Below are 27,499 nucleotides of genomic sequence, written 5' to 3'. Positions count from 1 at the left end.
TCCTATATGCCTCAGAGACATGGACTATGTACAGCAAGCACCTCAAAGCACTGGAGAAGTACCACCAACGCTGCCTCCGCAAGATCCTGCAAATCCACTGGCAGGATAGGCACATCAACGTCAGCATTCTCGCTCAGGCCAACATCCCCAGCATCGAAGCACTGACCATGCTCGACTAGCTCCGTTGGGCCACGTCGCCCGCATGCCCGATACGAGACTCCCAAAACAAGCACTCTACTCGGAGCTCCGACACGGCAAGCGACCCCAAGTACGCAGAGGAAATGCTTCAAGGACACCCTCAAAGCCTCCTTGAAAAAGTGTAACATCCCCACCGACACCTGGGAATCCCTGGCCCAAGACCGCACAAAGTGGAGGAAAAGCATCCGGGAAGGCGCCGAATGCCTCCAGTCTCTCCGCCGAGAGCAAGCTGAACGAAAGGAGCGCACGGCAACCCAGGCACCCCACCCACCTGTTCCATCAACCACCGTCTGCCCCACCTGTGACAGAGACTGTAGGTCCTGCATTGGACTCATCAGTCGCATGAGAACTCATTTTTAGTGTGGAAGCAAGTCATCCTCGACTCTGAGGGACTGCCTAAGAAGAAGACATTTCCAAGCAAAGATGGATATCAATGTGGTTTTCTTTTCGATGGGAATATATCGCATTATATTCATTGCAAACAGATTGTTCCTTTGCAAATACAACAATACTCTTCATTTGCCATTTTTTTTCAAAATAAATATGATAATCATTAGAATCATAGATTCAAAGAATAGTCATCATCATAGGCGGTCCCTCGAAATGAGGATGACTTGCTTCCACGCCCAAAAAAAGGATGAGTTCACAGATGTTTCGAAAGAAGGACCCGAACTACATCCTGAAGATGCCTGTGCATGGATTTTTTTAACGTGGCGTGGCCATTGCACACCAGCCACCACACGGGCTTGACAGAGCTAGGTCTTGGTCCAGTGGCAAGGATTACCCAAGACGACTGGAGACCAGTTCTGCTGCAAGGACCTAGTGCACACAAATATCGCAGTGTGGGCTGGCCCGTGCTGCCCCTGGGCCCCTGGCCCCGAACTCGCGCCTCCCTTGGGCCCCGATCACATCCCTCCACAGTTTCTCACAGCTCCTTCGCCCCGATCTCGCCGCTCCTGCTGTATCAGCCCACCGACCTGGACCGACCTGGACCTTGCTAATGTGATAATGACCAGGTAATCTGTTTTACTGATGTTGATTGAGGGATAACTATTGGCTGGTAAACCAGGGTAATTCCCCTGATCTTCGTAGGAAAATAGTGCCACAGGATCTTTTTACATCCACGCGAGAGACGGGGCCTCAGTTTAACATCTCATTTGAAAGATTACACCTCTGACAGTGCAACACTCCCTCAGTACTGCACTGGAATGTCATTCTAGATTTTGGTGCTCAAGTCTCTGGAGTGGGACTTGAACCCACAACCTTCTGATTCATAAGAACATAAAAACATAGGAATTAGGAGCAGGAGCAAGACATTTGGCCCCTTGAGCCTGCGCCACCACTCAACAGGACCATAGCTGACCATCTACCCCAACTCCACTTGCCTGCACCATCCCTATATCCCCTGACTTCCCTAATATCCAAAAATCTAGCGATCTCATTCCCAAATACACTCAAAGACTAAGCCTCCGCAACCCCCTGTGGCAGACAACACCAAAGATTCACCACCCCCCGAGCGAAGAAGTTTTTCCTCATCTCAGTTCTAAATGGCAGACCCCTCACTCTGAGACCACGATCTCCATATTACAGCACAGATGGAGGCCATTTGGCCTATCGAATCTGCGCTGGCTCTTTTGAAGAGCAATCCAGTTATTCCCACTCACCCGCTCTTTCCCCATACCCCTGCAGTTTTTCTCCTTCAAGTATTTATCCAATTCCCTTTTGAAGGCTACTATTGAATCTGTATCCACCACCCTATCAGGCAATGCATTCCAAATCCTAACCACTCGTTGCGTTGCCTCTGGTTCTTTTGCCAATCACTTTAAATCTGTGCCCTCTGGTTCTCATCCCTTCAGCCATTGGAAACAGTTTCTCTTTATTTACTCTATCTAAATCCTTCATGATTTTGAACACCTCTATCAAATCTCCTCTTAGCCTTCTCTGCTCCAAGGAGAACAACCCCAGCTTCTCGAGTCTATCCATGTAACTGTAATCCCTCATCCCTGGAACCATTCTAGTAAATCTCTTATTTAGGGTAAAATAAGCAAAGCTCAAAGTAATTCAATGACTGAAAAATGCAGTCATTTACATCAGGATATAGTTCACGTATGAAAAATTAGATTATCAGGAGAATCATTTTTGTGTTCATTTTATTATGCTTCAATGCAAAGCTGCCTCTATACATCACAAAAAATGCATTTCAATGTGGCTGAAAAGAATTCTTGATGCTAACCCTAGTCTTTTATACCAGGGAACATAGCTAATCATAGTGGAAGTTAAAGGGCCTTGGTTGAAGGTTCTTAAAAAAATTAAGTGAATTTCTTTTTGTGGGAAGATCATTATTTTAGTGGGTTCTTGGCCTGTCATGGACAGGAGTATTATATTTTGAAGAAAAAAAAATAATATTTAGATTTGTTTGTGCTGTAATACTGGGAGCACCACTTGCTCTTGATATTAATCTTGGTTCATGGACCCTTGTACAGCCACTATAAATAGAATACGAATCCTCTTTTGGTGCTTTATATAACCAACATTTGTAATGAGGTATTGGTATCCAGTGACCAATTCAGCATAACTTCTCTATTCCTGGAACAATAACAAACATTACTCAGGGAGATGCATTACATAGTGAAGACTTACAGTACACTCATCTTTCTGGCTAGGAATTCCCAGACTGCATAGACCAGTAGCACTGTGTCTCTTAACTCTAAAGTTGTGTATATTTGAGTCCAAGTACTGCCCAACACCTATTTGGGATAATTTTAACTTTTTTTCAATAGTATATAATAGGCGATATCGGATCGGCCAGCCATTATACAATCTCCCGCGGGTTATTCGCAATTGGGCCTCGAGCCTCGGGCATCATCTGAATAATTCCGGTGAGCTGTTGGTGCCTTACAAGGTTCCTGAGGCAGCTCGCCAGTTTTCTCTAGATAAATCTGCTGGGTGTAGCCCTGACAGTGGCCTCAGGTAGGTCCTGAGAGACAAGAGAGTTAAACAGGAGGCGGTCGAGTGTGGGCCGGCCATCAATCTAAGTACTGCTGTGTGGCCAGAAGGAGCACTCCTGGCTCCATATTAAGGTAAGTTAAAAAGAATAAATCTTTTATGTTGGCAGTCTCCAACAGTTATTTTAAGGACCGCTGGTTAGGCCACAAAAGGAATCGCAAAAACTGAGCAGAGCATGCACTCAGTTTCTGACCATTTTTGTAGAGGGGTCCTTCAACAGGCATTACGTCTCTCATTAGCATATGCAAGACATCTAATGCCTGTATAAGGTGACTGCCAGAGATTCTTGAATATTGCTTATGGCAGTATGATTTTGGACGTATTTCAGGTGCCCTTGGGCACAGGACATAACGCTTGAAATTGTACCTTTTTGCGCCTGGGAACTGGGCGATTATGAGGTCCTATTTCACCCGCACCCACTCCCCCCCCCCCATCCCATTTGTTTAATCAGAGACATTTTAGGTAAAATAAATTATTAATGTCATCTTCTAAATAAATGGTTAAAAATTAAGGGGCCAAAATTGCTTCTTTTTATAGTGCCTTTAGCACCTCCAGGGATGTTAACAGGGCGCAATGGCATTTTCGCCCGGGAGGGAAATTGCATCGGAGGTTTGGGGGGTGATGTCTTGGCATGGCTGTGCCCTAGACCGGTGACGTCATCGCCGTGCGCGCCAACCCCTCACTGCGCTGTGCTGACTCTTTTGTACCCCGCGGGGGAAATTACGGGTCACGAAGTTGCCGGACATCCGCCACTGAGGTGCCCCTTATAGGGGAGGCCTTTAGCGTCCGAGGGTGTCATTTTTACTTGTCAGCCGACTCTTGCGTCGGCCTGACAATAGATCATGCAGCCCAGCACACCATTTTGGGTGCCGGGCTGCTGACCAGTCAATCACCTCCCTGGTGGCCCAGTGGCAGCCACCAAAGGGCCTGCAGAGTGCATAGTGAGCCCCCCCCCTTTAATTGAAGGTGGGGGTGGGGGGCACGTTAGAGCGAGTCAGGACTGCACGGAGCATTCGCCTAACGCTGACCTCCTCCGCACGGCACTGGCCCCGGGAGCGCCCCTCAAATGAAGCGGAGCACCGGAAACTGTGCTCAGCTTCCTTTGAAGGGTGCATGGCCCAATTCTGCTTCGGGGGTGAGACGTCCAGGCCGGGAGCAGGAAATCCCGGCCCCGGAAAGTTAACGCCCCCAAACCGGGATGAAGGGCAATTTCAGGGCCTAAATCTTTAATTTATAATGTTCCTGAAAACTGAATAAGCAGCTAAGTATGTCCAAAACACAATAAATTTCTGCAAGTGATAAAGTTCAGCATAGTGAACGGATTGGAAATTCAGATTTCTGCGACATAGCTTATGCCCAATATTGATCTGCCTAATTGATGCAGCTGGAGTAAGCTCCCTGATTTGCCATTATGCTCAGTACAGCGTATTCAAATTACTTTTCTCAGAAATGTTGGTGTAAGTTCATGACAAAAATGTCTGGGCATGAAACAGTGTAATTTATGACATAATTGATAGCATTCCAGGAAATTCTGGGCCAATGTTCAGTATTGAGATGTCTTACTGTAGTGGGCATACTGAGTGCAGTAAATCAAGCATAATGAAGAATATATGAAAAGAAAGGTGAGAAAAAATAATCAGGCCCATTCATGTTCATCCTGCTCATTGGGGGATTAGATGTTGCCATCACATGCAACCACATCCCCACCCACCAAGGTGAAGATGAAGGTAAAATAAAGATGACAGCGATGGCATTCTGTGATTGGTACTATAGTTATACCATTTTTGGAAGTAAGGAATTGCCACCAGTTGTACTGTATGCTGTATAAAAATTACATTATGAAGGTTTTCCTGTTACTATTAAGTCATATTCTGGTATATATTTACGCAAAATTCCTGTACATATGTTTCAGCCGAAGAATTAAATTAACAAACTGTCCATTACGTGAATTTCTGACTATCTTACATGACTGTTGATTATCTGAAAGAACTACAAGCATTTGTGACAGCAGGATGGAAGACTCTGAACACCACAGCTGTCAGATTCCCCTGTTCATACAAACGTACCAAGGCCATATCTGCTTTCAGTTGTTTTTGCAATGTCTGCATGGTCGCTCCAGTTAATAACCACACTTTAAAATACATACCCTTCATTTATTTTTTTCTCAAAGGGGTCACACATTGTACATGTTTCAATGAGTTAACATTTAATTGTATTCTATTTCCCAGAGAGAATTCTTGGGATGGTTTGCGTCGACAATATAACTTAATAGCTGAATTACTGCCTGCTAAAAAAGCAAAAAGCGTTGGAACAAAGTATTGTATAATACCAGGATAATTCAAGCAAATACTTGTATATCAGAGATTGATGACAGTAGATTAAGAAAAGACAATAGAACAAAGGTGAGGAAGAAACATAAGCAAGAAATGTTAAGCTTGAAAAGAATCAAATGGAAGAAACTTAATAAAGAATAATAAAGAAATTGCAAAGAGCAAAGAAAAGAGAAATGAAATGCAATCTCTTAATCCACTGCAAGTGAAGGAAATTAGCCAATTTCAAATGCAGATAAATTGTCTGCTGAGACTAAGGGAGGTTGGTTAATCTGCACCGTGAAGGCATTGTTCTAGGTAGTAATAACAAAGGATTAACCGGTCCTTGGAAACCAGATGACATGTGGGTGCCTGCCCATCAGCTTTCTGTGCAATAGTTCACATCATCGTGTTTTAATTATGAAGGATTGACAGGTCTAACTTCAAAATCCTCTTGGCTCAATTAAGTACCGGAGAATACTCTCATGTCTAGTTCTGACTAGAGTTCTGGAGGTGGAAATTTGCTATGGCCCGAGTACATCCCAACCTAGAGGACCTGAGGCCGGCCTGAAATTAACAGTTTTAGCCAGGACACAGGTTGGCACAATCACGGACTCCTGCTATCCCTGGCTTTACAGCACCAATCTCTGAAATTAAAAAAACGCAATTTTTGTTGGAGGCCACAGGAGCAATTGAAAAATCCCAAGTGGAGCAGACCTGGCTCCTGCTTTGTTCAGACAATAGACCTTGCATTTACATATGTAAGCAGCCTAACCTGTTTTAGACAGCTGCGAGCGATGCCTCAAAAACATCCACAATAAATTTGGCAGTAACTCAAATATGTGTGCAGTTTGGACATGGGTCATCCCACTGCTAAATTGGTCATTGTTGCACCATTTTAAGCCCAAAAATTAATGAAATGCATATCAATTTCTATCTCCTGAAATCCCGAGATGACCTGAGATTTACATCAATCATGCACAAGTTTTAGCTTGACTCAGTGGTAGCACTGTTCCCTGAGTCAGAAGGTTGTGGATTCAAGCTCCACTCCAGGATTAGAGCACAGAATCTAGGTTGACACTTCAGAGCAAGACTGAGGGAGCCCTGCATTGTTCAAGGTACTGTCTTTTGGATGAGAAGTCAAACTCAGGCCATCTCTGCATGTCTCGATGGACGTAAAAGATCCCAGAACACTATTTGAAGAAGAGCATGGGACCTCCCTTCATGTCTCGATCAATATTCTTCGCTCAATCTACACCATCTATTGTCATGTATTAATGCTTGGGGGTCAGCGGACACCAGAGAGCGCCGCGGTCGGAGGTCATCGGGCTGTACGCATGTGGCATGTGTGCTTGGTTACCTGTATATAAGTGGGGTATCTTTGTCACGCTGGCACTCTTGGGCTGGAATAAAGATGGATCAGGTTGCACATAGAAACATAGAAAATAGATGCAGGAGTAGGCCATTCTGCCCTTCGAGCCTGCACCACCATTCAATAAGATCATGGCTGATCATTCACCTCAGTACACCTGAGTGAGTTTACAGTAACAAGACTCTTGAGTCATTACAATTGACAACAAGGTAATTTAAGAACCTTCGCATGCACAATGGGCACTGTTGGAATCCTGGAGAGATTCGTGGAGGGTGAGGATTGGGCGGATTTTGTTGACTGCCTGGATCAGTATTTTGTGGCCAACGACATGGAGGCAGAGGCCTGCGCAGTTAAGCGCAGGGCAGTTCTCCTCATTGTTTGTGGTCCGAAAATTTGCGGCCTCATGAAGAATCTTCTCTTGCCTCTTGCCTGTATGTCCGGTGGAAAAAGGGTACAAGGAATTGTGTACGTTGGTGGGTAACCATCTGAAGCCAAAAGAGGGGACCATCATATCGCGCTACTGTTTCTACACGCATGTTCGTGCTGAGGGCCAGGACGTGTCGGGATTTGTCGCCGACCTGCGACGTCTTGCTGAGCCGCATAAGTTTGGAAATATGCTGGAAGACATGCTGTGTGATGTGTTATTGATAGGCATCAACTATGGTGCGATCCTCAGGAAGCTGTTGGCTGCAGAGACGCTGGATTTGAAAAAGGCCTTTGGGACTGCCATGGCATGCATGATGACTGATGATAATTTGAGGCAGATATCATCGATGAGTTGGAATTCCACGGCAAGTACTGTAAACAAGATGGCGCCGTCTTCGGGCAGAGCTGCTTACGCAAAACTTGGCGCTGCTTAGAGCCTGCCAACTGGTTCGAACCAGATTTCACCCAGTTTGCGTTGTGGGGGCAATCATCGGCCTCATCAGTTCGGTTTAGACAATACTCATGCAATGGATGTTCGAAAGTGGGGTATCTTCACAAGATGTGTCCACAACGGAACAAGCATGGTGCTGCTCACTACATGGTTGATGAGGACCAGTTCAGTGATGGCCCGGATACGCAACCCGAGGAGGAAGTGAATGGACTGTATTCATTCCTGAGCAATAGTCGTTAATGTGAAACTGAACGGCGAGCCTGTATCAATGGAGCTGGACACGGGTGCGAGCCAGTCGATAATGAGCCTGTATCAATGGAGCTGGACACGGGTGCGAGCCAGTCAATAATGAGCCTGTATCAATGGAGCTGGACACGGGTGCGAGCCGGTCAATAATGAGCCTGTATCAATGGAGCTGGACACAGGTGCGAGCCAGTCAATAATGAGCCTGTATCAATGGAGCTGGACACAGGTGCGAGCCAGTCAATAATGAGCCTGTATCAATGGAGCTGGACACGGGTGCGAGCCAGTCAATAATGAGCCTGTATCAATGGAGCTGGACACAGATGCGAGCCAGTCAATAATGAGCCTGTATCAATGGAGCTGGACACGGGTGCGAGCCAGTCAATAATGAGCCTGTATCAATGGAGCTGGACACGGGTGCGAGCCAGTCGATAATGAGCCAAAGGACATTCGACAAGCTGTGGGACACTAACGCTGCGAAACCGAAGCTGAGTCCAGTCAATGTCAGGTTGCGTACTTACACTAAGGAACTTATACCGGTGCTCGGCAGTACGGCAATCGAGGTGTCATATGACGGTATGGTTCACGAGCTACCATTATGGATTATCCCAGGTAATGGTCCAACGCTGTTCGGCAGGAATTGGCTCGAGAAAATCAAGCTGAATTGGAATGATGTCAAAATGTTGTCCTCGGTGGATGATACTTCGTGTACTCAAGTATTGAAAAAGTTTCCTGCTTTGTTTGAACCGGGCATTGGAAATTTTACGGGAGCCAAGGTGCAGATTCATCTGGACTCCAATGCAAAGCCAGTCTATCACAAAGCTCGGTCTGTTCCGTACATGATGAGGGAGAAGGTTGAAATTGAGCTTGACAGACTCCAGCATGAAGGGATCATATGACCGGTAGAGTTTAACGAGTAGACTAGTCCCATTATCCCTGTGTTAAAGAGTGATGGCACTGTCAGGATTTGTGGAGACTACAAGGTTACGATTAACCAATTTTCGAAACAGGATCAGTATCCGTTACCAAGAGCTGATGACCTGTTTGCCATGCTAGCTGGTGGAAAGTTGTTCACGAAACTGGATCTGACGTCGGCCTATATGACACAGGAGCTTGCCGACACTTCGAAGAAACTTACCTGCATCAACATTATGTTTCTATATTCAAGAGGGAGTTAGATATGGCCCTTATGGCTAAAGGGATCAAGTGGTATGGAGAGAAAGCAGGAAAGGGGTACTGAGGTGAATGATCAGCCATGATCTTATTGAGTGGTGGTGCAGGCTCAAAGGGCTGAATGGCCTACTCCTGCACCTATTTTCTATGTTTCTATGTTTCAACACTCACAAAGGACTGTTTGTCTACAACAGGTGTCCTTTTGGGATTCGTTCGGCTACAGCCATATTTCAGAAGAATATGGAGAGTTTACTGAAGTCCGTTCCTAGAACTGTCGTGTTTCAAGATGACATTCTGGTCACAGGTCACGATATTGCTGAACATCTAAACAATCTTGAAGAAGTCCTATAGCGTCTGGACAAAGTGGGACTCAGGCCGAAACACTTGAAGTGTGTATTCATGGCACCTGAAGTCGAATTCCTTGGGAGGAAGATTGCTGCTGATGGCATCAGGCCCACTGATTCGAAAAATGCACCCAGGTCTCAGAATGTGACGGAGCTGCATTCGTTTCTTGGGCTACTCAATTACTTTCTTACCCAGATTGAGCACATTACTAGAGCCACTGCATGTGTTACTAAGAAAGGTGACAACTAGGTCTGGGGTGCTTCTCAAGATAGAGCCTGTGAGAAAGCCAAGAATCTGCTATGTTCAAACAAGTTGCTTGTTCATTATGATCCATGCAAGCGTCTTGTATTGGCCTGTGATGCTTCATCATATGGGGTTGGCTGCATACTCCAACAAGAGGAAGAAGCTTTGCCTGTGTGTATGGGGTAAAAAAAAATGCACCAGTACCTGTTTGGTCTTCGTTTTGAACTAGAAACGGATCACAAGCCACTCATATTTCATTGTTTGCAGAAAACAAAGGTATTAATACCAATGCATCATCCCGTATTCAAAGTTGGGCGCTGACATTGTCTACCTATGATTACGTCATCCGTCATAGATCTGGTACTGAGAATTGTGCCGATGCACTGAGTCGTCTGCCCTTACCCACAACTGAGATGGAGACGCCTCAACCTGCAGACCTACTGTTAGTAATGGATGCTTTTGAGAGTGAAGGAACCCCTGTCACTGCTCAACAAGTTAGGATCTGGACCAGCCATGACCCTATTTTATCGGTTGTGAAACAGTGTGTACTCACTGGTGATTGGTCTGTCATACCTATGGAGATGTGTGATGAGATCAAACCTTACAACCATTGCAAAGATGAGCTGTCCATTCAGTCAGACTGCTTACTGTGGGGTAATCATGTAATCATGCCTAAGAAAGTTAGAGAAAAATTTGTACGTGAACTTCATAGCATTCATCCTGGTATTGTCATGATGAAGTCCATTGCTAGGTCTCGTGTATGGTGGCCTGGAATTGACTCTGATCTGGAATCATGTGTGCATCAGTGCAATACTTGCATGCAGCTAAGTAAAGTACCAGCAGAATCTCCGTTGAGTCTTTGGTCGTGGCCATTCAAACCATGGTCGAGGATCCACATTGAGTTTGCGGGCCCGTTCCTAGCAAAGATGTTTTTTGTCGTAGTGGATGCATATTCTTAAGTGGATAGAGTGTGTTATTATGTCATTCAGCACGTCTACAGCTACCACTGAGAGCCTTCGTATCATGTTTGCTACTCATGGTTTGCCTGACATTGTTGTGAGCGACAACGGATCTTGCTTCACAAGTCTTGAGTTCCAGGAGTTCATGAAACTCAATGGCATCAGACATGTGAGATCAGCTCCATTCAAACCTGATTCTAATGGTCAAACAGAGCTTGCCGTTCAAATGATCAAGCAAAGTATGAAACGTGTAACTCAGGGCTCACTGCAGAGACGGTTGTCATGTATATTGCTCAGTTACAGGTCAAGACCTCATACGTCTACTGGGGTTCCTCCTGCTGAACTACTGATGAAGAGAAATTTCAAGACCAAGCTTTCTCTTGTTCACCCTGCTTTGAATGATTGTGTTGAAAACAGACATCAAAGTCAGCAATGGTGTCATGATCGTGTTGCCGTGTCACGTGACATCTTGGTCAACGATCCGGTTTATGTACTGAACTATGGTCAAGGTCCAAAGTGGATCGCCGGCACTGTTACAGCCAAGGAGGGTAACAGAGTGTTTATTGTTGTGCTCAAGAATGGGCAAACATGCAGGAAACACTTTGACCAGGTTAAACTGTGGCAAACGGATGAACTGGAACCGAGTGAGGAAGATACAGTCAGTGACCAACCAACCATTGTTCACTCATCAGAGGACTCTGCTGACATTACTGACTCTGAACTTCAGTCTCTGATGTGGTCATGACCACTCCCATCAGATCAGCTACTCAGCCCTCAGTCTCAACAGACTCAGAACGCTCGCCCAGAGTAAAAGTTGGACTGAGACGATCAACTCATGAGAGGAAAGCGCCAGACCATCTAAATTTGTAAAGAGACTGTTGTTAAGATTTTAAAAGGGGAATGTGTCATGTATTGATGCTTGCGGGTCACCAGACACCAGACGCCGCGGTCAGAGGTGATCGGGCTGTACGCATATGGCATGTGTGCTTGGCTACCTGTATATAAGTGGGGTGTCTTTGTCACGCTGGCACTCTTGGGCTGGAATAAAGATGGATCAGGTTGCATCTGAGTGAGTTTACAGTAACCAGACTCTTGAGTCATTACAATCTAAAAACAAATTAACTGGTCATTTATTTCCTTGTTGTTTTGGGATCTTATGTGCAAATTGGCTACTTTGTTTAGCTAATAACAACAGTGACTACACTCCAAAAGTAATCCATTAGTCTTGAAGCACTTTGAGGTGACCTGTGGATGTGAAAGGTACTATATAAACACAAATTCTTTCTATTATGACACCACATCGGGAAGCTGCATAAAAGACTGTTTTATCCAAAATTCTCGACACTTGCCAAACTGTGTATAAATGCAAAATTATTTTAATCTCTTTTAGACTGATTCTATTTTTATTCTTGTTACATATTGTACCTGGAAATTTTGCAGGTATTCTCTAATTGGAGACCAGCAAAATCCCTGGAGAAACAGCATAGGTGGTTAAAAATGGATGTTCTTTTTTATTCATTGGGAGCGTCGCTGGCAAGGCCAGCATTTATTGCCCATCCCTAATTGCCCTTGAGAAGGTGGTGGTGAGCCTCCTTCTTGAACCGCTGCAGTCTGTGTGATGAAGGTACTCCCACAGTGCTGTTCGGGAGGGAGTTCCAGGATTTTAACCCAGGGACGATGAAGGAATGGCAATATATTTCCAAGTTAGAATGGTGTGTAACCGGGAGGGGAACTTGCAGGTGATAGTGTTCCCATGTGCCTGCTGCCCTTGTCCTTCTAGGTGGTAGATGTTGTCGGTTTGGGAGATGCTACTGAAGAAGCTGTGACAAGTTGCTGCAGCGCACCTTGTAGATGGTACGCACTGCAGCCACGGTGCGCCGGTGGCGGAGGAAGTGAATGTTGAAGGTGGTGGATGGGCTGCCAATCAGGCGGGCTGCTTTGTCCTGGAAGGTGTCGAGTTTCTTGAGTGTTGTTGGAGCTGCGCTCATCCAGGAGAGTATTCCATCTTTGACTTGTGCCTTGTAGATGGTGGAAAGGCTTTGGGGAGTCAGGAGGTGAAGCACTCGCCGCAGAATACCCAGCCTCATACCCACTCTTGTTGTCTATTAAATGAAAAATATAAAATTTACGCCATTTTGGGGGGGTGCCTGTCAATTAAAATTACGATTGGAGATTGGGAGAAGCCTGCTGAACCCAGGCCCAGTATCTTCTTGTGTCTGTGTCTCACTGCTTCTATTATTCAACTTGTCGACTACTCCCTGGAGTTCAGCCTCTGAATGTGCCCAGACGCAGGCGTCGTGTACATACTGTAGCTCGACGGCAGAGGTTGGGGTCGTCTTGGACCTGGCCCGGAGGCAGCGAAGGTTGGGGTGGACAGAGGAACCATTACAAGGACACCCTCAAAGCTTCCCTGATAAAGTGCAACATCCCCACCGACACCTGGGAGTCCCTGGCCAAAGACTGCCCGAAGTGGAAGAAGCGCATCTGGGAGGGTGCCGAGTGCCTCGAGTCTCATCGCCGACTGCATGCAGAAAACAAGCGCAGGCAGCGGAAAGAACGTGCGGCAAACCTGTCTCACCCTCCCTTACCCTCAACAACTGTCTGTGGCGGGGACTGTGGCTCTCGTATTGGACTGTTCAGCCACCTAAGGACTCATTCTAAGAGGGGAAGCAAGTCTTCCTCAATTCCAAGGGACTGCCTATGATGATGATGATATTCAAATTGTAAATAAATCTGACCGTTATTTTTAGCCTGTAAGCATTGATCAGATGGTTTGAAAAAGACTTGCATTTATATAGTGCCTTTCATGACCTCAGGACGTCCCAAAGTGCTTTACTGCCAATGAAGTACTTTTTGAAGCATAGTAACTGTTGTAATGTTTGGCATTTTTCAGGAGAACATGATGCCCACCCGACATGTTTAATGAATCCAGTGTATAATGTCACAATTAATGTGTAATTAATTTTGAGCACTCTATCACATTCCTGGTATGCTGAGGGGGCTGATTTTAGTTCATAGGAGATTTAGGGGTAGAAATTGCCCCGCCAGAAATGGGGTACTCCCACCCCATTTCGATTGTTTTTACCACAGTTGCGGTTCAGGTCGACTCTTGCGCCACATTCGACTCTGTTGCTTTTTTTCCCCGTGTATCCAGAACGCGATCATAATGGGGGCGGTGACAACACCTGAGGGGCGGGAAGCGGCGGTGACAGCAACTGAGTGGCGGATGTTGGGTGCGGGACAGAGTCACCGCTGCGATGACATCATCACGGCGCCACGTCACCACGGCTCTCTACCTCACTTAAAGGGGAGAGCCTCTGTGGTTTTTAAACTTCGGGCCACTGGGCCACCAGGGAGGGTTTGGGCCGGGCCAGCAGCCTGGCACCCAAGAGGGGGTGCTAGGCTGCTGGCTGGCGACCTGGCCGAACCCAGGGGCTTATTTGTCGGGCCGACCTGGCAGTCAGCCGACAAAACCAAATATGGCGGCAGCGGCAGTAGGCCCTCGCCTTTAAGAGAAGCTGCACCGCCATTGCAAAAGGCCATAGCCTCACTGGACCACCGGGAAAAAGTTTGTGTTGGCACCGCCGGGCGGGCCGAAGATTTTCGGAAGGGAATTTCGGCGTCTAGGGGTTAGATCGGCAGTGTGTATGGTGATGACGCGCTTACCTCGGATCAGCAGCAACGGAGCGGTGGCGGGGGGGGGAAATCGGGGCACCACCAGGAAAACTCGGGAGGGCAATTGGACTATCAGCGGCCATTCCACTAAAAGTCAGCGGCCACTGCACTCCACAGCGATTTGCAGTGGTAACAGGCCTTAAGGAGAGGGGCAAATTTGGCCCCTTGGTCTGCAAATGGAACCTTATTTTGACATGGGCAAAAGAGAAATTCACTGAGAGAGCATTGGAATTGCAACAGTTGGAGTACGAGAGGTTGCAGAGGGTAGAGGGTGCAACGCCACAGAGAGATTTTTAGACAAGGACCAGATTTTGAAATTAATATGCTGGGGAGCCAGTGAAGATTGGTGAGGATCGGAATGATAGGTGGATTGGAATTCGTATGGAAATTGGTGTTATCAAGAAAACCTTTGCATAAATACGCCTAGACAAGCTAGCTCTGAGTAGACAGGATATTTCACAGTGAATGTGTAACTTTCCATTTTGAGTGTGGTATTTTTACATGATGAGACACAGTTAAAAAAGAAGTAATGAGAGAAAAGCTGAGGTTATAATGAAAAGTTGGTCCGTAAAGTATCTTAAATCAGACAGTTAAGTTTATAGGGACTTTTATCTTTAAAATGAAAATAGGCATGAACATAACACACTAGGTAAAATTAATATGAAATGAGACACTGATATTATTGCAAGTTACCTTGAATAACGAAGGAATTTACATTTATAAAACACCTGATCACATCACAACTTCCCAATTTTGAATTACTTCTCTGAAGTGCAGGCACTGTTGTTGTGTGGGTAAACACATTAATCAATTTGAACATAACAATGTCCCATAAATAATAAATGAAATGCGTAATCAGTTGATCTGTTTTTTGTGAGATCCGTGAATGCTGGCCATTATACACAGTGCCCGTCTTGACCTGGAATTAGGTACATAAGCCATAACTTCAAAGTTTGCTGATGATACAAAACTCGGAAATGTGGTAAAAAATGAAGAGATAGTAACAGACTTCAAGGGGACATAGATTGACTGGTGAAATGGACGGACACATGGCAGATGAAATTTAATGCAGAGAAGTGTAAAGTGATACATGTTGGTAGGAAGAATGAGGAGAGGCAATATGAAGTAAATTTTAAAGAGGGTACATGGACAGAGAGACCTGGGGATGTATGTACACAAATCTTTGAATGCGACAGGACAAGTTGAGGAAACTGTTAAAAAAGCACATGGGATCCTGGGCTTTTTAATAGAGGAATAGAGTACAAAAGCAAGGAGGTTATTGCTAAACCTTTATAAAGCATTGGTTAGGCCTCAGCTGGAGTATTGTGTTCAATTCTGGGCACCACACTTTAGGAAGGATGTCAAAGCCTGAGAGAGGGGGCAGAAGAGATTTACCAGAATGGCACCAAGGATAAGGGGTTTCAGGTATGTGGAGAAACTGGGGTTGTTCTCTTTAGAGCAGAGAAGGTTAAGAGGAAATTTGATAGAGGTGTTCAAAATCATGTCTGGTTTTGATAGAGTAAGTAAGATGAAACTGTTTCCAGTAGCAGAAGTGTCAGTAACCAGAGGGCACAGATTTAAGGTAACTGGTAAAAGAACCAGAGGTGACATAGGAAAAATTTTTTTACATAGGGAGTTGTTGTGATCTGGAATGTACTGCCTGAATAGTAACATTCAAAAGAGAATTGGATAAATTCACTAATAGAAACAATTTGCAGGGCTATGGGAAGAGCAGGGGAATGGGATTCATTGGATAGCTCTAACAAAGAGTTGATACAGGCACGATGGACCGAATGGCTTCCTTCTGTGCTGTATCATTCTATGACAATCTTACTTAAAAAATGTATATTGTTTTTTAGCGTCAACATGAGTTTGTAAAAAAACAAGATTTTTCTTCGTTTTGTCTCCAAAGCCCTGTGAACAGAAGAATGAAATATGGCAAACTCAAAAAAAAATCCCATATACATTCTGGGTTTAATTTCTGCAGTGATCCTCCCACTTTTCCACTGTAACTTCTCCAGAAGAGTGCCAGAAGCCCCATAGAAGAGGCAAAACCCCCATTGACAACATTTTGGGCTTTTACATCACAGTTATGAAGGACAAGCGGGAGACTCCTACAGCAATTCACCCCCCCCCCCCCCCCACAAGTATTTAATCAGTGAGCATTCAGTTAAATAACTCTTAGCTATGAAATCTATGCAAGGGCATAAACAAAATGTTCAGACTATTTTTCGATTAGCACGCCCCCTGATTCATCATTCACACGTCTTGGTAATTTACACGTACATTCACACTTCTACATTACGTTTCACTGATTTTCAAATGGTACAAATGATATCAGCTGACGTTTCACCTCTGTGCTATGGACATCAAGTAGGCTAGAACCTGGGTCGAAAGAATTCAATGCCGACAATGTGATACAATAAGGATCAATTTGACTGTCAGACCAATCACCACAGATCAAATATCAACCCAACCTTCACATCAAAAGGCTTTTGTTGGCTATAATGGGGTATTTTCCCCATGAGAAATTAAGGGGATGATGATTTAATGTGTCATTCTTTGTTCAGACTTAAATAACGATATAGGGCAGGTAGCGGGGGGGAACGATTTTTAACTTAAGCCCAAAAACATAGTCGGTGGTGTGACCACAGCTCCTGCCCAAGGCCACAGTCAGGAGGCCTGAACCATTTTCACTAAATTGGGCCTTGAGAATTCCTATAGTTTGCTCTACACTTCTGCAGCGGCATGAACCACAAGATATCTGTTGTCCTTATCTATCTGTGGAAGCCTAACTGGAATTATTAGCCATTACTGCAAGAGATAGCCCTGTTCACCAACCAACAATCTGGAGTCCTGGCTCTGAATCATGAGGACTGGGATGGTGGATTGTTACACAATGAAAGTATCATGGCAATTTTCTGGATGTCTGGCATTGATATGCAGGATAAGGTCATTAGCATTGCACATTAGTTGGATATCAATGTCTTTGGGCCCGAGTTTGGTCGACTCACTGCCAGCTGCCGCCGAGTTTTCTTGGCGGTCTCGATGTTTTTCAGGCGCTCTCCCCTCCGAGCGAGTTTCGTCAGGTCCTCACGCCAGCGGGGAGAGAAGACCGCTGGGGAGCGTCCACTGGCGTGCGCCGGTGTATAACGCCCACAAGAGTCCTCCAACCCGCTGAGTCCCCAGTTTGGTCTGGGCGGTCCTCCGCTCCAGCAGGGGAAGGCACCGCCGCGTGGAGGCAGGTCTTACCTGAACGGTAAGTATGAAGACCTGCAAAAAAAGGCTAGTGCACTTTTCTTTATTTCTTTTGCAGGGATTTAGGTGGATGGGGTCCCCTGAAGGATTTCTGATGTTTTTTTTTACTGTTTTGAAATGTTTTTATTTTATCCGTTCCCCTCTCCCTGGGCCTGACCCTATCCTCGGTGGTACTTTACCGAAGACTGCATTTGCCACCCAGAATGGAACCTACTGCCCACTGCCGCCTAGAATTGGCGTGCAAGGCCCATTTTTGCCGCAGGGTGGTCTTTCCCACATTTTTTCACAAAACTTCCGCCCAAAGTACCGTCAGAATCTTAGTGGTCCTTTGGATGGTATCTGGGCGGAACTTAGGTTTCACCAAACTCAGGCCCTTTATTATTTGTAAAATTGAGGTGGTTTTAATGCCACATGCATTCCGTCAATTGCAAATTTATAAAGTCGGATAGCTGTTGATCTCTTGGCTTGTCTGGTTCCATTGGGAAGAATATAAATTGTACAGCCCCCCTGAAAAGAGCAATGGTGACCTGCTTAATGCAGCTGTCTGCCCAATGTGGCAAATATCACTTGATGCTGCTAGAAGCATCTTAATACAAAGAAACTCAAGGCATGGTGACCTTGATTGGTGCAGACAATGCTGTTCTTCTGGTGGATGTAGGCTCCGGGTCTTCATCCAGCAGTTGCCATATTTTTGCAATAACCTCCGAGGCAGGAAAGGGGGTTGTGCAACCTTCTGAAACACTGGCAGTCAGAAAATTAAAAATAAGACCATCTTCATCCTGATGAGTGTGTACGAGCACATGGGGATGAGATATTTTCTGTGAAACCTGACTCTTACAGGGTGCCAATCTAACCTCTTCCATGTCCTCCTCCTCCTCCTTTTCAAAGCATAAGAATAGAGATGTTCCCATTGGGAAGTCCTCATACAAAGTAATACTTTGAGCAGAGATGAGTGAAACTATAAGCAGAGGTTCTGACTGAACCTCCAAAGTTCTAAAGAAATTTTCGAGCAAAATAATACCAACCTTCAGTTACAGCACACAAAATAGCCTCTTCAGTGTGGTATCTGCCTCAGGAATACCTTCTTGAAGCTCCAACCACTACTTCTATAATAGCAGTAATTATTTTCTGTGGATTTGGAATGGAATTTGGGAGGAAATGTGTTGGAGGGGCTAGCCATGCCCCTTGACCTCATTTACATAAGGCAGATCAGACTCCCACTGAGCCTAAGAGGGAACCAGTGTTTTATGGGGGGGGGGGAGGGGGGATAATTTACAAATTTTTTGTTGTAGATTTGAGACAGTAGTCTCTTATTATGTATTTTACTCCATTTACCGCCACAAATCCACCTCAAAACAGGCGGTAATTTAGAAGAAAATTCAGGCCCCTGTGGCACTGTTAAGCCCTCCTTGGTCAAGCAAAGCACAGCTCCTTCCTATTGTCCCATATACATGTCTCTGCCTCAACTTCAGAAGAGCATTCTCAACTTCACCATTTTTGTCATTTCTCATACCAGTCATTGTATGCCTTCTCTGAGTGAGATTGCTAATTGGTGCCCAGTTAAGAACTGTTTTTTTGCTTGTGCTGTTCATTAATTCATGCAGTTTCTTCCAGACCTCCCACCAGGTCCTCTCACTGACAGCACTTTCACTCTTTTGGTGACCTATTGTGACACTATTTTCTTTGCATATTTGGGGGCCAGTCTTCCTCAGCAGAAATTTATTTGAGTTTCTCCTTTACTGATCTTACCGGTATGTCCAAGGCTTGGTTGCTAAAAACAGATTTCTTGCAATTGCCATTAAAGCATTTTGCTCCAAAAATGGTGTACTCTACAATGGGGTTAACAATATTTCAAAATTTATATTGGTTAAATGAAGGGATTCTCTGCAATTACTCACTACAAAATTACGTTAGCAAGAATCACACATTTCAAAACCACACTTTCACACAATTTCTTTAGCAGGTGGTAAATTTATGATGAAAAACCGGCATTTCTGCCATTTTTTTTTCTCCAAAAAATCTAAATGAGTTTGCAGTTCTACAAGTCTCATTAGGTGGGTACTAAACCACCTTGTATTTCTTTTGGATCCCTTATAACTGTGGTGTTTTGGGGTTGTCAGTTATTCTATTTTGACCAACCACCACTCCCATAAGCAGACCTTGCCTCTCCTACAAACTAGTATGTGTCTTTAGATGCCCAAAATCTAGGTAAATGTAGTGAGGATATATCACATGTTGCAATGCAATCTTCTCATCCTCATTAGGTGGATGAATATATGTCAATCAAACCAAGGCGCAGGCTATAAGCCAGCTCTAAATAGGTAAATGGACTCAATTCTGTGCCAACAGCATATTTACAGTAATTACAACTTTTACTATTCTCCTCCAAATGTCAAAACAACAAAAATGTTTCTCTTGTGCTACCATGCAATGTAAGATTATAGAGCAACTGATTTAGCTGAATTTCTCTGCTGGCTTCAGCTTGAATGCTAAACTGAGGGAAGGCTGTCAGATATAACCCCCCCAATTGGAAACTCCTAACCACAGAACTGTCCATAAAAGGGATTACAAATAATCACCGGCCCTTCTCCTCTCATAGAGCTGATCCTCATATGGGGCTCAAAATTGGCCAGGAGTTGCTCCATTTTTTTGGGACCAAATCTACTTAGGCCAGCGTATGTGGCCACTTGTGGCCACTTGTGAAAACCCTTTTGGAGAATTAAGAAATCAGCGCGGGTAGGTACATCAGAGGCCAGCAGAACTTAATGACTTGACTAAAGACTGTGAATAGGATCAAACAGGACATCATATGACAAACTTCATAAAGTTAATTTACTATACAACAGAAGCATTCATGGAAGCTTAAACTACAAAAATAAAAGAAACAAAAAATAGTTGACTGAAATTGCCCTAATCTCACAACTAATTTAAACAACTATTTGTTTGCCATGATTATAATGAGCCAAAATTGAGCCCTTATTATCTAAATAAAGTCTACTTCAATAAATAAGATATTCTCTCAGTGTTCCTCCGTCACTTATGTTCTTCTTTCACAATAACACCAAGTAAATAGGCTTGACAAATGGTCACCACTATTCACAAGAGACAAAACATATTTGCATAATTTTTTTAAAATATCCAAATATAAAATAGAAGTAAGTCCTACCCTACCTTCATCTTCAGCCCGGGAAGGCAGCGAGCCGGCCTGTGCGGTAGGCCACTCGGCCTGGGATAGGGGCGGGACACACCAGCAGCCGGTATGATGACGATGATGATGATGAGCGTGTCCCACGCCGCAGCAACACACTGAGAGACTGGGGGCGAGGAGCTACTGCGCATGTGCGCACGCTCCAATGCACATGTGCAGACGTCCTGGCACTGTTTTCAGCGCGGGATGCTGGCTCCGCCCCCAACCCGACTGGCCACGCTGCGCGAAGACCCAGGAGAGGCCGGACAGCGGCCAAAATGGGGAGCGATTTTTTCGGAGCACTTTTAAACGCAGAAAAGCAGTGCATCACCAGTGAGTGCGCCGAAAAAAGGGCTGGGCCAATTTTGAGCCCCTTATCCCCAGACATAGCTACCAATCAAATTGACTACATCATAACTAGGGTGTGTAAAATTGAATAGAATTGTTTGATTCATTGATCTGTAACAAATATTTTGAAAGACTAGCCTATTACAACCAAATCCAAAGATTTCTGGAAGTAAATTGTCTGGAGATAAAATAATTTGCTATAAATGCACAATGGAATCTGTCATTATAGAACACTTGCCCTGTCAAGACAAAAATGGTCTTGCATAGAGACTTTGGCCCCAAGTTTTCACATGATTTGCTCCTGATTTTTAGGAGCAACTGGTGTAGAAAGGAGTATCTTAGAAATCGGAATTCTCCACATTTAGTTTGCTCCAGTTCTAGTCAGTTAGAACAGTTTGACTTTGGAACAGAATTTTTTTTTCAAAAGGGGGCGTGTCCGGCCACTTACGCCTGCTTTCAAAGTTTCGTCAGTGAAAACTTACTCCAAACTAACTTAGAATGGAGTAAGTGAAGATTTTTGTACGCTCGAAAAAATCTTGTCTACACTATAGAAAATCAGGCATAGAAAATGGGGGGGTGGGAGGGGGGGGTTTAAAGGGAAGTTTACAAACATTAAACACTTCAGTTTTACAAATAAAGAGCCATCATCAATAATAAATGATAAAAACATCAATAAATCAACCAATAAATCAATCAAAAAAAATTTATAAGATAATTTTTTTTTAAATCAATAAGTAAAACATTTTCTACTTACCGACTGCAGCACCTGGAGCCCTCCAACAGCATGCTGGGATGCCCCCCCCTCCTCCACCCAGTGTGTCTCTGTCAGTGTCTCTATCTCTCTGTCTGTCTGTCTGTGTGTGTCTCTCACTCTCTGTCTGTCAGTGTCTGTGTTTCTGACAGCGAGGGGAGGGGGAGGAGGGGGGTAGAGGGAGAGAGGGGGGGAGCAGAGGGAGGGAAGGGGGAGGGATGGGGAGAAGGGGGAAGGATGGGGGAGAAGGGGGAGGGGGGAGGAGGAAAAGGGGGGAAAGGAGAAGGGGGGGAAAGGAGAGGGAGGGGAGAAAGGAGAGGGGGGGAAAGGAGAGGGGAGGTAGGTGGCGTCAGGTCGGGGGGAGCGCATGTTGGGGTCGGGAGCGCGGGTCGGGGTCGGGGGGCTGGTGGGAGGGAGGTCGGCTCGGTTCGGGTCGGGGGGAGGGAGAGGGAGGTCAGGTCGGGAGGAGGGAGGTCAGGTCGGGTCCAGTCGGGTGGGGTGGCGAGGGTAAGCGGGAGTCGGGTCGGGTCGGTGTCGGTGTCGGGTCCGGTCCGGAGGCGGGGGGCGGGGTAAGCGGGAGTCGGGTCGGGTCCAGTCTGGGGGGTCGGGTCGGGTCCGGTCCAGGGGCGGGGGGTGGGGGGGGAAGTGGGAGTCAGGTCGGGTCGGGTCCGGTCCGGGGGCGGTGGAATCGGTGTTGGGTCCGGTCCAGGGGCGGTGGGGGGGGGGGGCGGGGGGAAGCGGGAGTCGGGTCGGTGTCGGATCCGGTCCGGGGGCGGGAAGTGGGTGTCGAGTCGGGTCGGGAAGAAGCAGGAGCTGGCCGTGGGAGGAGCCTTATGCACGCAGCCCCAGTGAGGCCATTGTGCCAGGGCTAGGGGCTGCGTGCTTCGGCTCCTCCCACACAGTTTTGGGCGCCTGGAGCTGCTGCACATGCGCGCCCACTGTAGCATGCATGTGCAGAGATCCCGGCACTGTTTTCTGCGCAGGGACCTGGCTCCGCCCCCTGCAGCTCGTGCTGCGCTACGCCGAGCTGCAAACGACCTGCAGGGAGCTGGAGAATCTGGAAGTTTTTTTTAGGCGCACCTTGTGGCGCAAAAAACGGGCATCCAGGTCAGGATCCCTTTAGCCGTAAGGGCCATATCTAACTCCCTCTTGAATATATCCAATGAACTGACATCAACAACTCTCTGCAGCAGGGAATGCCACAGGTTAACAACTCTCTGAGTGAAGAAGTTTCTCGTCATCTCAGTCCTAAACAGCCTGCCCCTTATCCTAAGACTGTGTTCTGGACTTCCCCAACATCGGGAACATTCTTCCCGCATCTAGCCTGTCCAGTCCAGTCAGAATCTTATATGTTTCTATGAGATCCTCTCTCAACCTTCTAAACTCCAGTGTATAAAGGCCCAGTTGATCCAGTCTCTCCTCATATGTCAGTCCAGCCATCCCTGGAATCAGTCTGGTGAACCTCCGCTGCACTCCCTCAATAGCAAGAACGTCCTTCCTCAGATGAGGAGACCAAAACTGAACACAATATTCCAGGTGGGGCCTCACCAAGGCCCTGTCCAACTGCAGCAAGACTTCCCTGCTCCTATACTCAAATCCCCTTGCTATGAAGGCCAACATACCATTTGCCTTCTTCATCACCTGCTGTAACTGCATGCCAACTTTCAATGACTGATGAACCATGACAGCCAGGTCTCGCTGCACCTCCCCTTTTCCTAATCTGCCGCCATTCAGATAATATTCTGCCTTCGCGTTTTTGCCCCCAAAGTGGATAACCTCACATTTATCCACATTATACTGCATCTGCCATGTATTTGCCCACTCGCCTAACCTATCCAAGTCACCCTGCAGCCTCTTAGTGTCCTCCTCACAGCTCACACCGCCACCAAGTTTAGTGTTATCTACAAACTTGGAGATATTACACTCAATTCCATCATCTAAATCATTAATATATATTGTAAAGAGCTGGGGTCCCAGCACTGAGCCCTGCGGCACTCCACTAGTCACTGCCTGCCATTCTGAAAAGGACCCGTTAATCCCGACTCTCTGCTCCCTGTCTGCCAACCAGTTCTCTATCCACGTCAGTACATTACCCCCAATACCATGTGCTTTGATTTTGCACACCAATCTCCTGTGTGGGACCTTGTCAAAAGCCTTTTCAAAGTCTAAATACACCACATCCACTGGTTCTCCCTTGTCCACTCTACTAGTTACATCCTCAAAAAATTCCAGAAGATTTGTCAAGCATGATTTCCCTTTCACAAATCCATGCTGACTTGGACCAATCCTATCACTGCTATCCAAATACGCTGCTATTTCATCCTTGCAAAACAGGTGGCCCCTTATTGGAGGGACATTGCATGAATTGACATTGCATAGTGCTCATGAATACAGATGTTTTGGAGTTAATGTTTGATTTAATAAAGACAAATTAATTCCATATTATGTAAGATGCCAGTGTTCTCTATAATAAGAAAACTGCTTTAAACTACATAAAATGTAGAGTCAATATGATCAGTCAAATATACCATAAATATACATGGCATCGCTAATCTTTCAAACCAGCCAAGGGAACACCGATGAACAGAACATGATAAATATTTTGGTAACATCTTTTGAACTGAAATCAATTCTGAACCACAGACACGCATGAGAGAAACCCAGACAGAATATAAATTTGGATGTCAATAAATGCAGTTGTACTGTCCCTGGGCAGACAGTAATGTGGGTGCCAGCTCTGCAGTTCTAGTGTGCTGACACTATGTTGCTCCATTTAGAGGTATTAGTCTGAGTCCTGTACTATAACTGTGTTTCATTTCTTGTATTCTTATTCTGGTATGTGCCATTGGTTAATGGAATGAATGGATAGTCACCTGCACAAAAAGAAGTTCCCAGTGACAAGACTGTGCATCAAATGCTTTGTGAATGTCTGCTGACTCTCGGGGGTGGATTTTTGGCTCGTTGCTGTCTCTGTTTTCGCTCCAAAGGGGCAGCAATGGCAGCGGTAATCTCTTCCGGGTGGGCTATCAGCTTCCAGCGCCCCACCGGGGTTTTTGGGGCCGGTTTCGGCAGGGCACGGAGCATTACCGTCCGAAAGAGGCGAGCCGGTGTGTAACGCCCCTGGTTGTGACACTGGCTCAGTTTTTGGCTCCCACCCGATCCGTAGCGCTGAGCAGAGCACCATGCTGGGACCGCCTGTGAAAGGGGGTGGTCCAAGCTGTAGCGGCTGCAGTGACATAAGCAATGCTGACCTCAGGTAAGTGTGGGTTTTTTTAAGTTTATTTTTTTAGTGATTTATGTTGTGTTGGGGTGATTTATTTATTGGGAATGTTTTTGATGGGTTTTTTTCAGTTTTTTTTTCTCCCCAGGCCTCTTTTAGTGCGCTCCAAGGCCAACTGTTTAGCTCGGGATTTCTGCATGCTCAGCCGGACTAGCATCCACAGAACGCCTCCCTTAACGCTCTGGCCCACACTCAGGGCCCAGCTGCTGAATTTTGCTGACTGAGGCGCAAACTTTTCCCGGGCGCAAACTTTACCGCCCCGCCACCATTATTGCCCCAAAATGAGCAAAGCCGAAAATCCAGCGTGTTTAATTTGCTGTCTCAGAATAACAGAAGCAACCAATCAGGGATTTCGAACCAGAATCACAAGGTTAGGGCTTTTTCATCTAAGGAACCTAAAAATGTTTTAACCCTTCAACTACTGGCAGCAAGGCTGAGGTCATCTCTTCACTGAATACAAACAGGAGATATCCATTCCTACTTGTTAGATCACTTACCATGCGAAAGATATGTCAAATGCATGTCATTTAAGTGCAAATGATCAAATATATTGATTTGTTTCATCAGATAAGATTTATTAAGATTCACTCAAATTGTCTTTGCACTGACCAATGTGGCCATTGATTACATTAGACAATTAAAAAGCATCTGGGTACTGGTCATGTTCAGCAGGTAGGCTTCCAGTGAAGGTTGATTTCCAGCCAAACTATCATGGGCACCTACGACAGGTCATCTCATATAAGAGGAATGTTGAATGATAGGTTCTACCATGCTTGTGATGTATTTTCTTAAAATAGTTTTATTATAACATATTTTAAATTTGATGCACTCTTACAGGATAATCGGTTCGACACCTTTTGCAGTTGTGTCCTACATTCTTCTGTGGTATGTGCCACCACTTAAAACGGGGAAGTTTCTTTGGTATCTGGTCTTCTACTGTCTGTTCCAGACTCTGCTCACAGTAAGTACCTGGAACAACAATACAGTAAAACGCTGATTGAGTTATTAAAGTGTGCAACAGTTAGATTGTGGCTAGTCGGCATGATGTGCAAAAATGTAGGATTATCCAAAGTAATTCAAAATGCACCAAGAGAGAAGATTGAAATATATCTAGCCATATATGAAGCATGTCTAAAATGTAGCTTGAGCATTTATTATGCAGTAATTTGCAGCTGACACCAATATTTAGGGCTAGATGAATAGATTGGGACTAGAGATCATATTCAAAGGAATCTGGACAAATTAAATGGGTCATCTAAAGAATGTTTGATGAATTTTAATGTAGGTAAATGTAAAGTAATGCACAATGTAACAGAAAATATAAAAAATGGGCACTTAAGCAATTAGTGATTTCAACTATTTTGTTTGTTGCTGTTCAAGTTGTATTGTCTGTGAATTCTTTTAGCTACACCACATTCATCTGTCCTCAGGAGGTGACTGGGAGGCTGCAGGTTTATTCATTTTTCTCAAAGTACATAGAAACAATTGGATCCACAACAGCAAGTCTGTGCCATGGTGGGCTTTCCCACAGTGCATAGCAAAAATAAGAACTTCCATTAGTGTAAACTTGCAGTAGATATATTGGGGCCAAGTTTCGGCCTGAGTTGCTCCAGTTTTTTTGGAGCAACTGGTTTAGAATGGAGTATTTTAGAAATTGCAATTCTCGTCATTTAGTTTGCTCCAGTTCTAGTCAGTTAGAACAGTTTCAGTTTGGAACAGATTTTATTTTTTCAAAAGGGGCGTGTCCGGCCACTTACGCTCATTTTGAAAGTTTAGGCAGCGAAAACTTACTCCAAACTAACTTAGAATGGAGTAAGTGAAGATTTTTGTACGCTCAGAAAAACCTTGTCTACATTTAGAAAATCAGGCGTAGGTTACAAATCAAGCGTAGGGAATGGTGGGGGGGAGGGGGGAGGTTTAAAGGGAAGTTTACAAACATTAAACACTTCAGTTTTACAAATAAAGAGCCATCATCAATAATAAATGATAAATACATCAATAAATCAACCAATAAATCAATCAAAAAAAATTAATAAAAAATAAATTTTTTAAAAAAAATTCAATAAATAAAACATTTTCTACTTACCGACTGCAGCACCTGGAGTCCTCCAACAGCGTGCTGGGACGGCTCCTGTATGTCTCTGTCAGTGTCTCTATCTCTCTGTCTGTCTGTGTGTGTGTCTCTCACTCTCTGTCTATCAGTGTCTGTGTTTCTGACAGCGAGGGGAGGGGAGGGGGATAGGAGCGGGGTGGAGGGGGAGATGTGAGGGGGTGG

General features: G+C 45.2%; 1 protein-coding gene across 1 annotated transcript in view; it reads left to right on the top strand.

The window, feature by feature from the left end:
* The window catches only part of mfsd2b (MFSD2 lysolipid transporter B, sphingolipid), a 123,793-nt gene that overhangs the window by 25,134 nt on the left and 71,160 nt on the right, over window positions 1–27,499 (top strand). Inside the window, exon 4 of the mRNA XM_070884186.1 lies at window positions 26,062–26,185. Within this exon, the coding sequence (XP_070740287.1) occupies window positions 26,062–26,185 (124 nt within the window). The remainder of the gene's footprint in view (window positions 1–26,061; window positions 26,186–27,499) is intronic.

Source organism: Pristiophorus japonicus, chromosome 7 (assembly GCF_044704955.1).
Source record: "Pristiophorus japonicus isolate sPriJap1 chromosome 7, sPriJap1.hap1, whole genome shotgun sequence".
Classification (NCBI taxonomy): domain Eukaryota; kingdom Metazoa; phylum Chordata; class Chondrichthyes; family Pristiophoridae; genus Pristiophorus; species Pristiophorus japonicus.
This window is presented reverse-complemented; position numbering and strand designations above follow the sequence as displayed.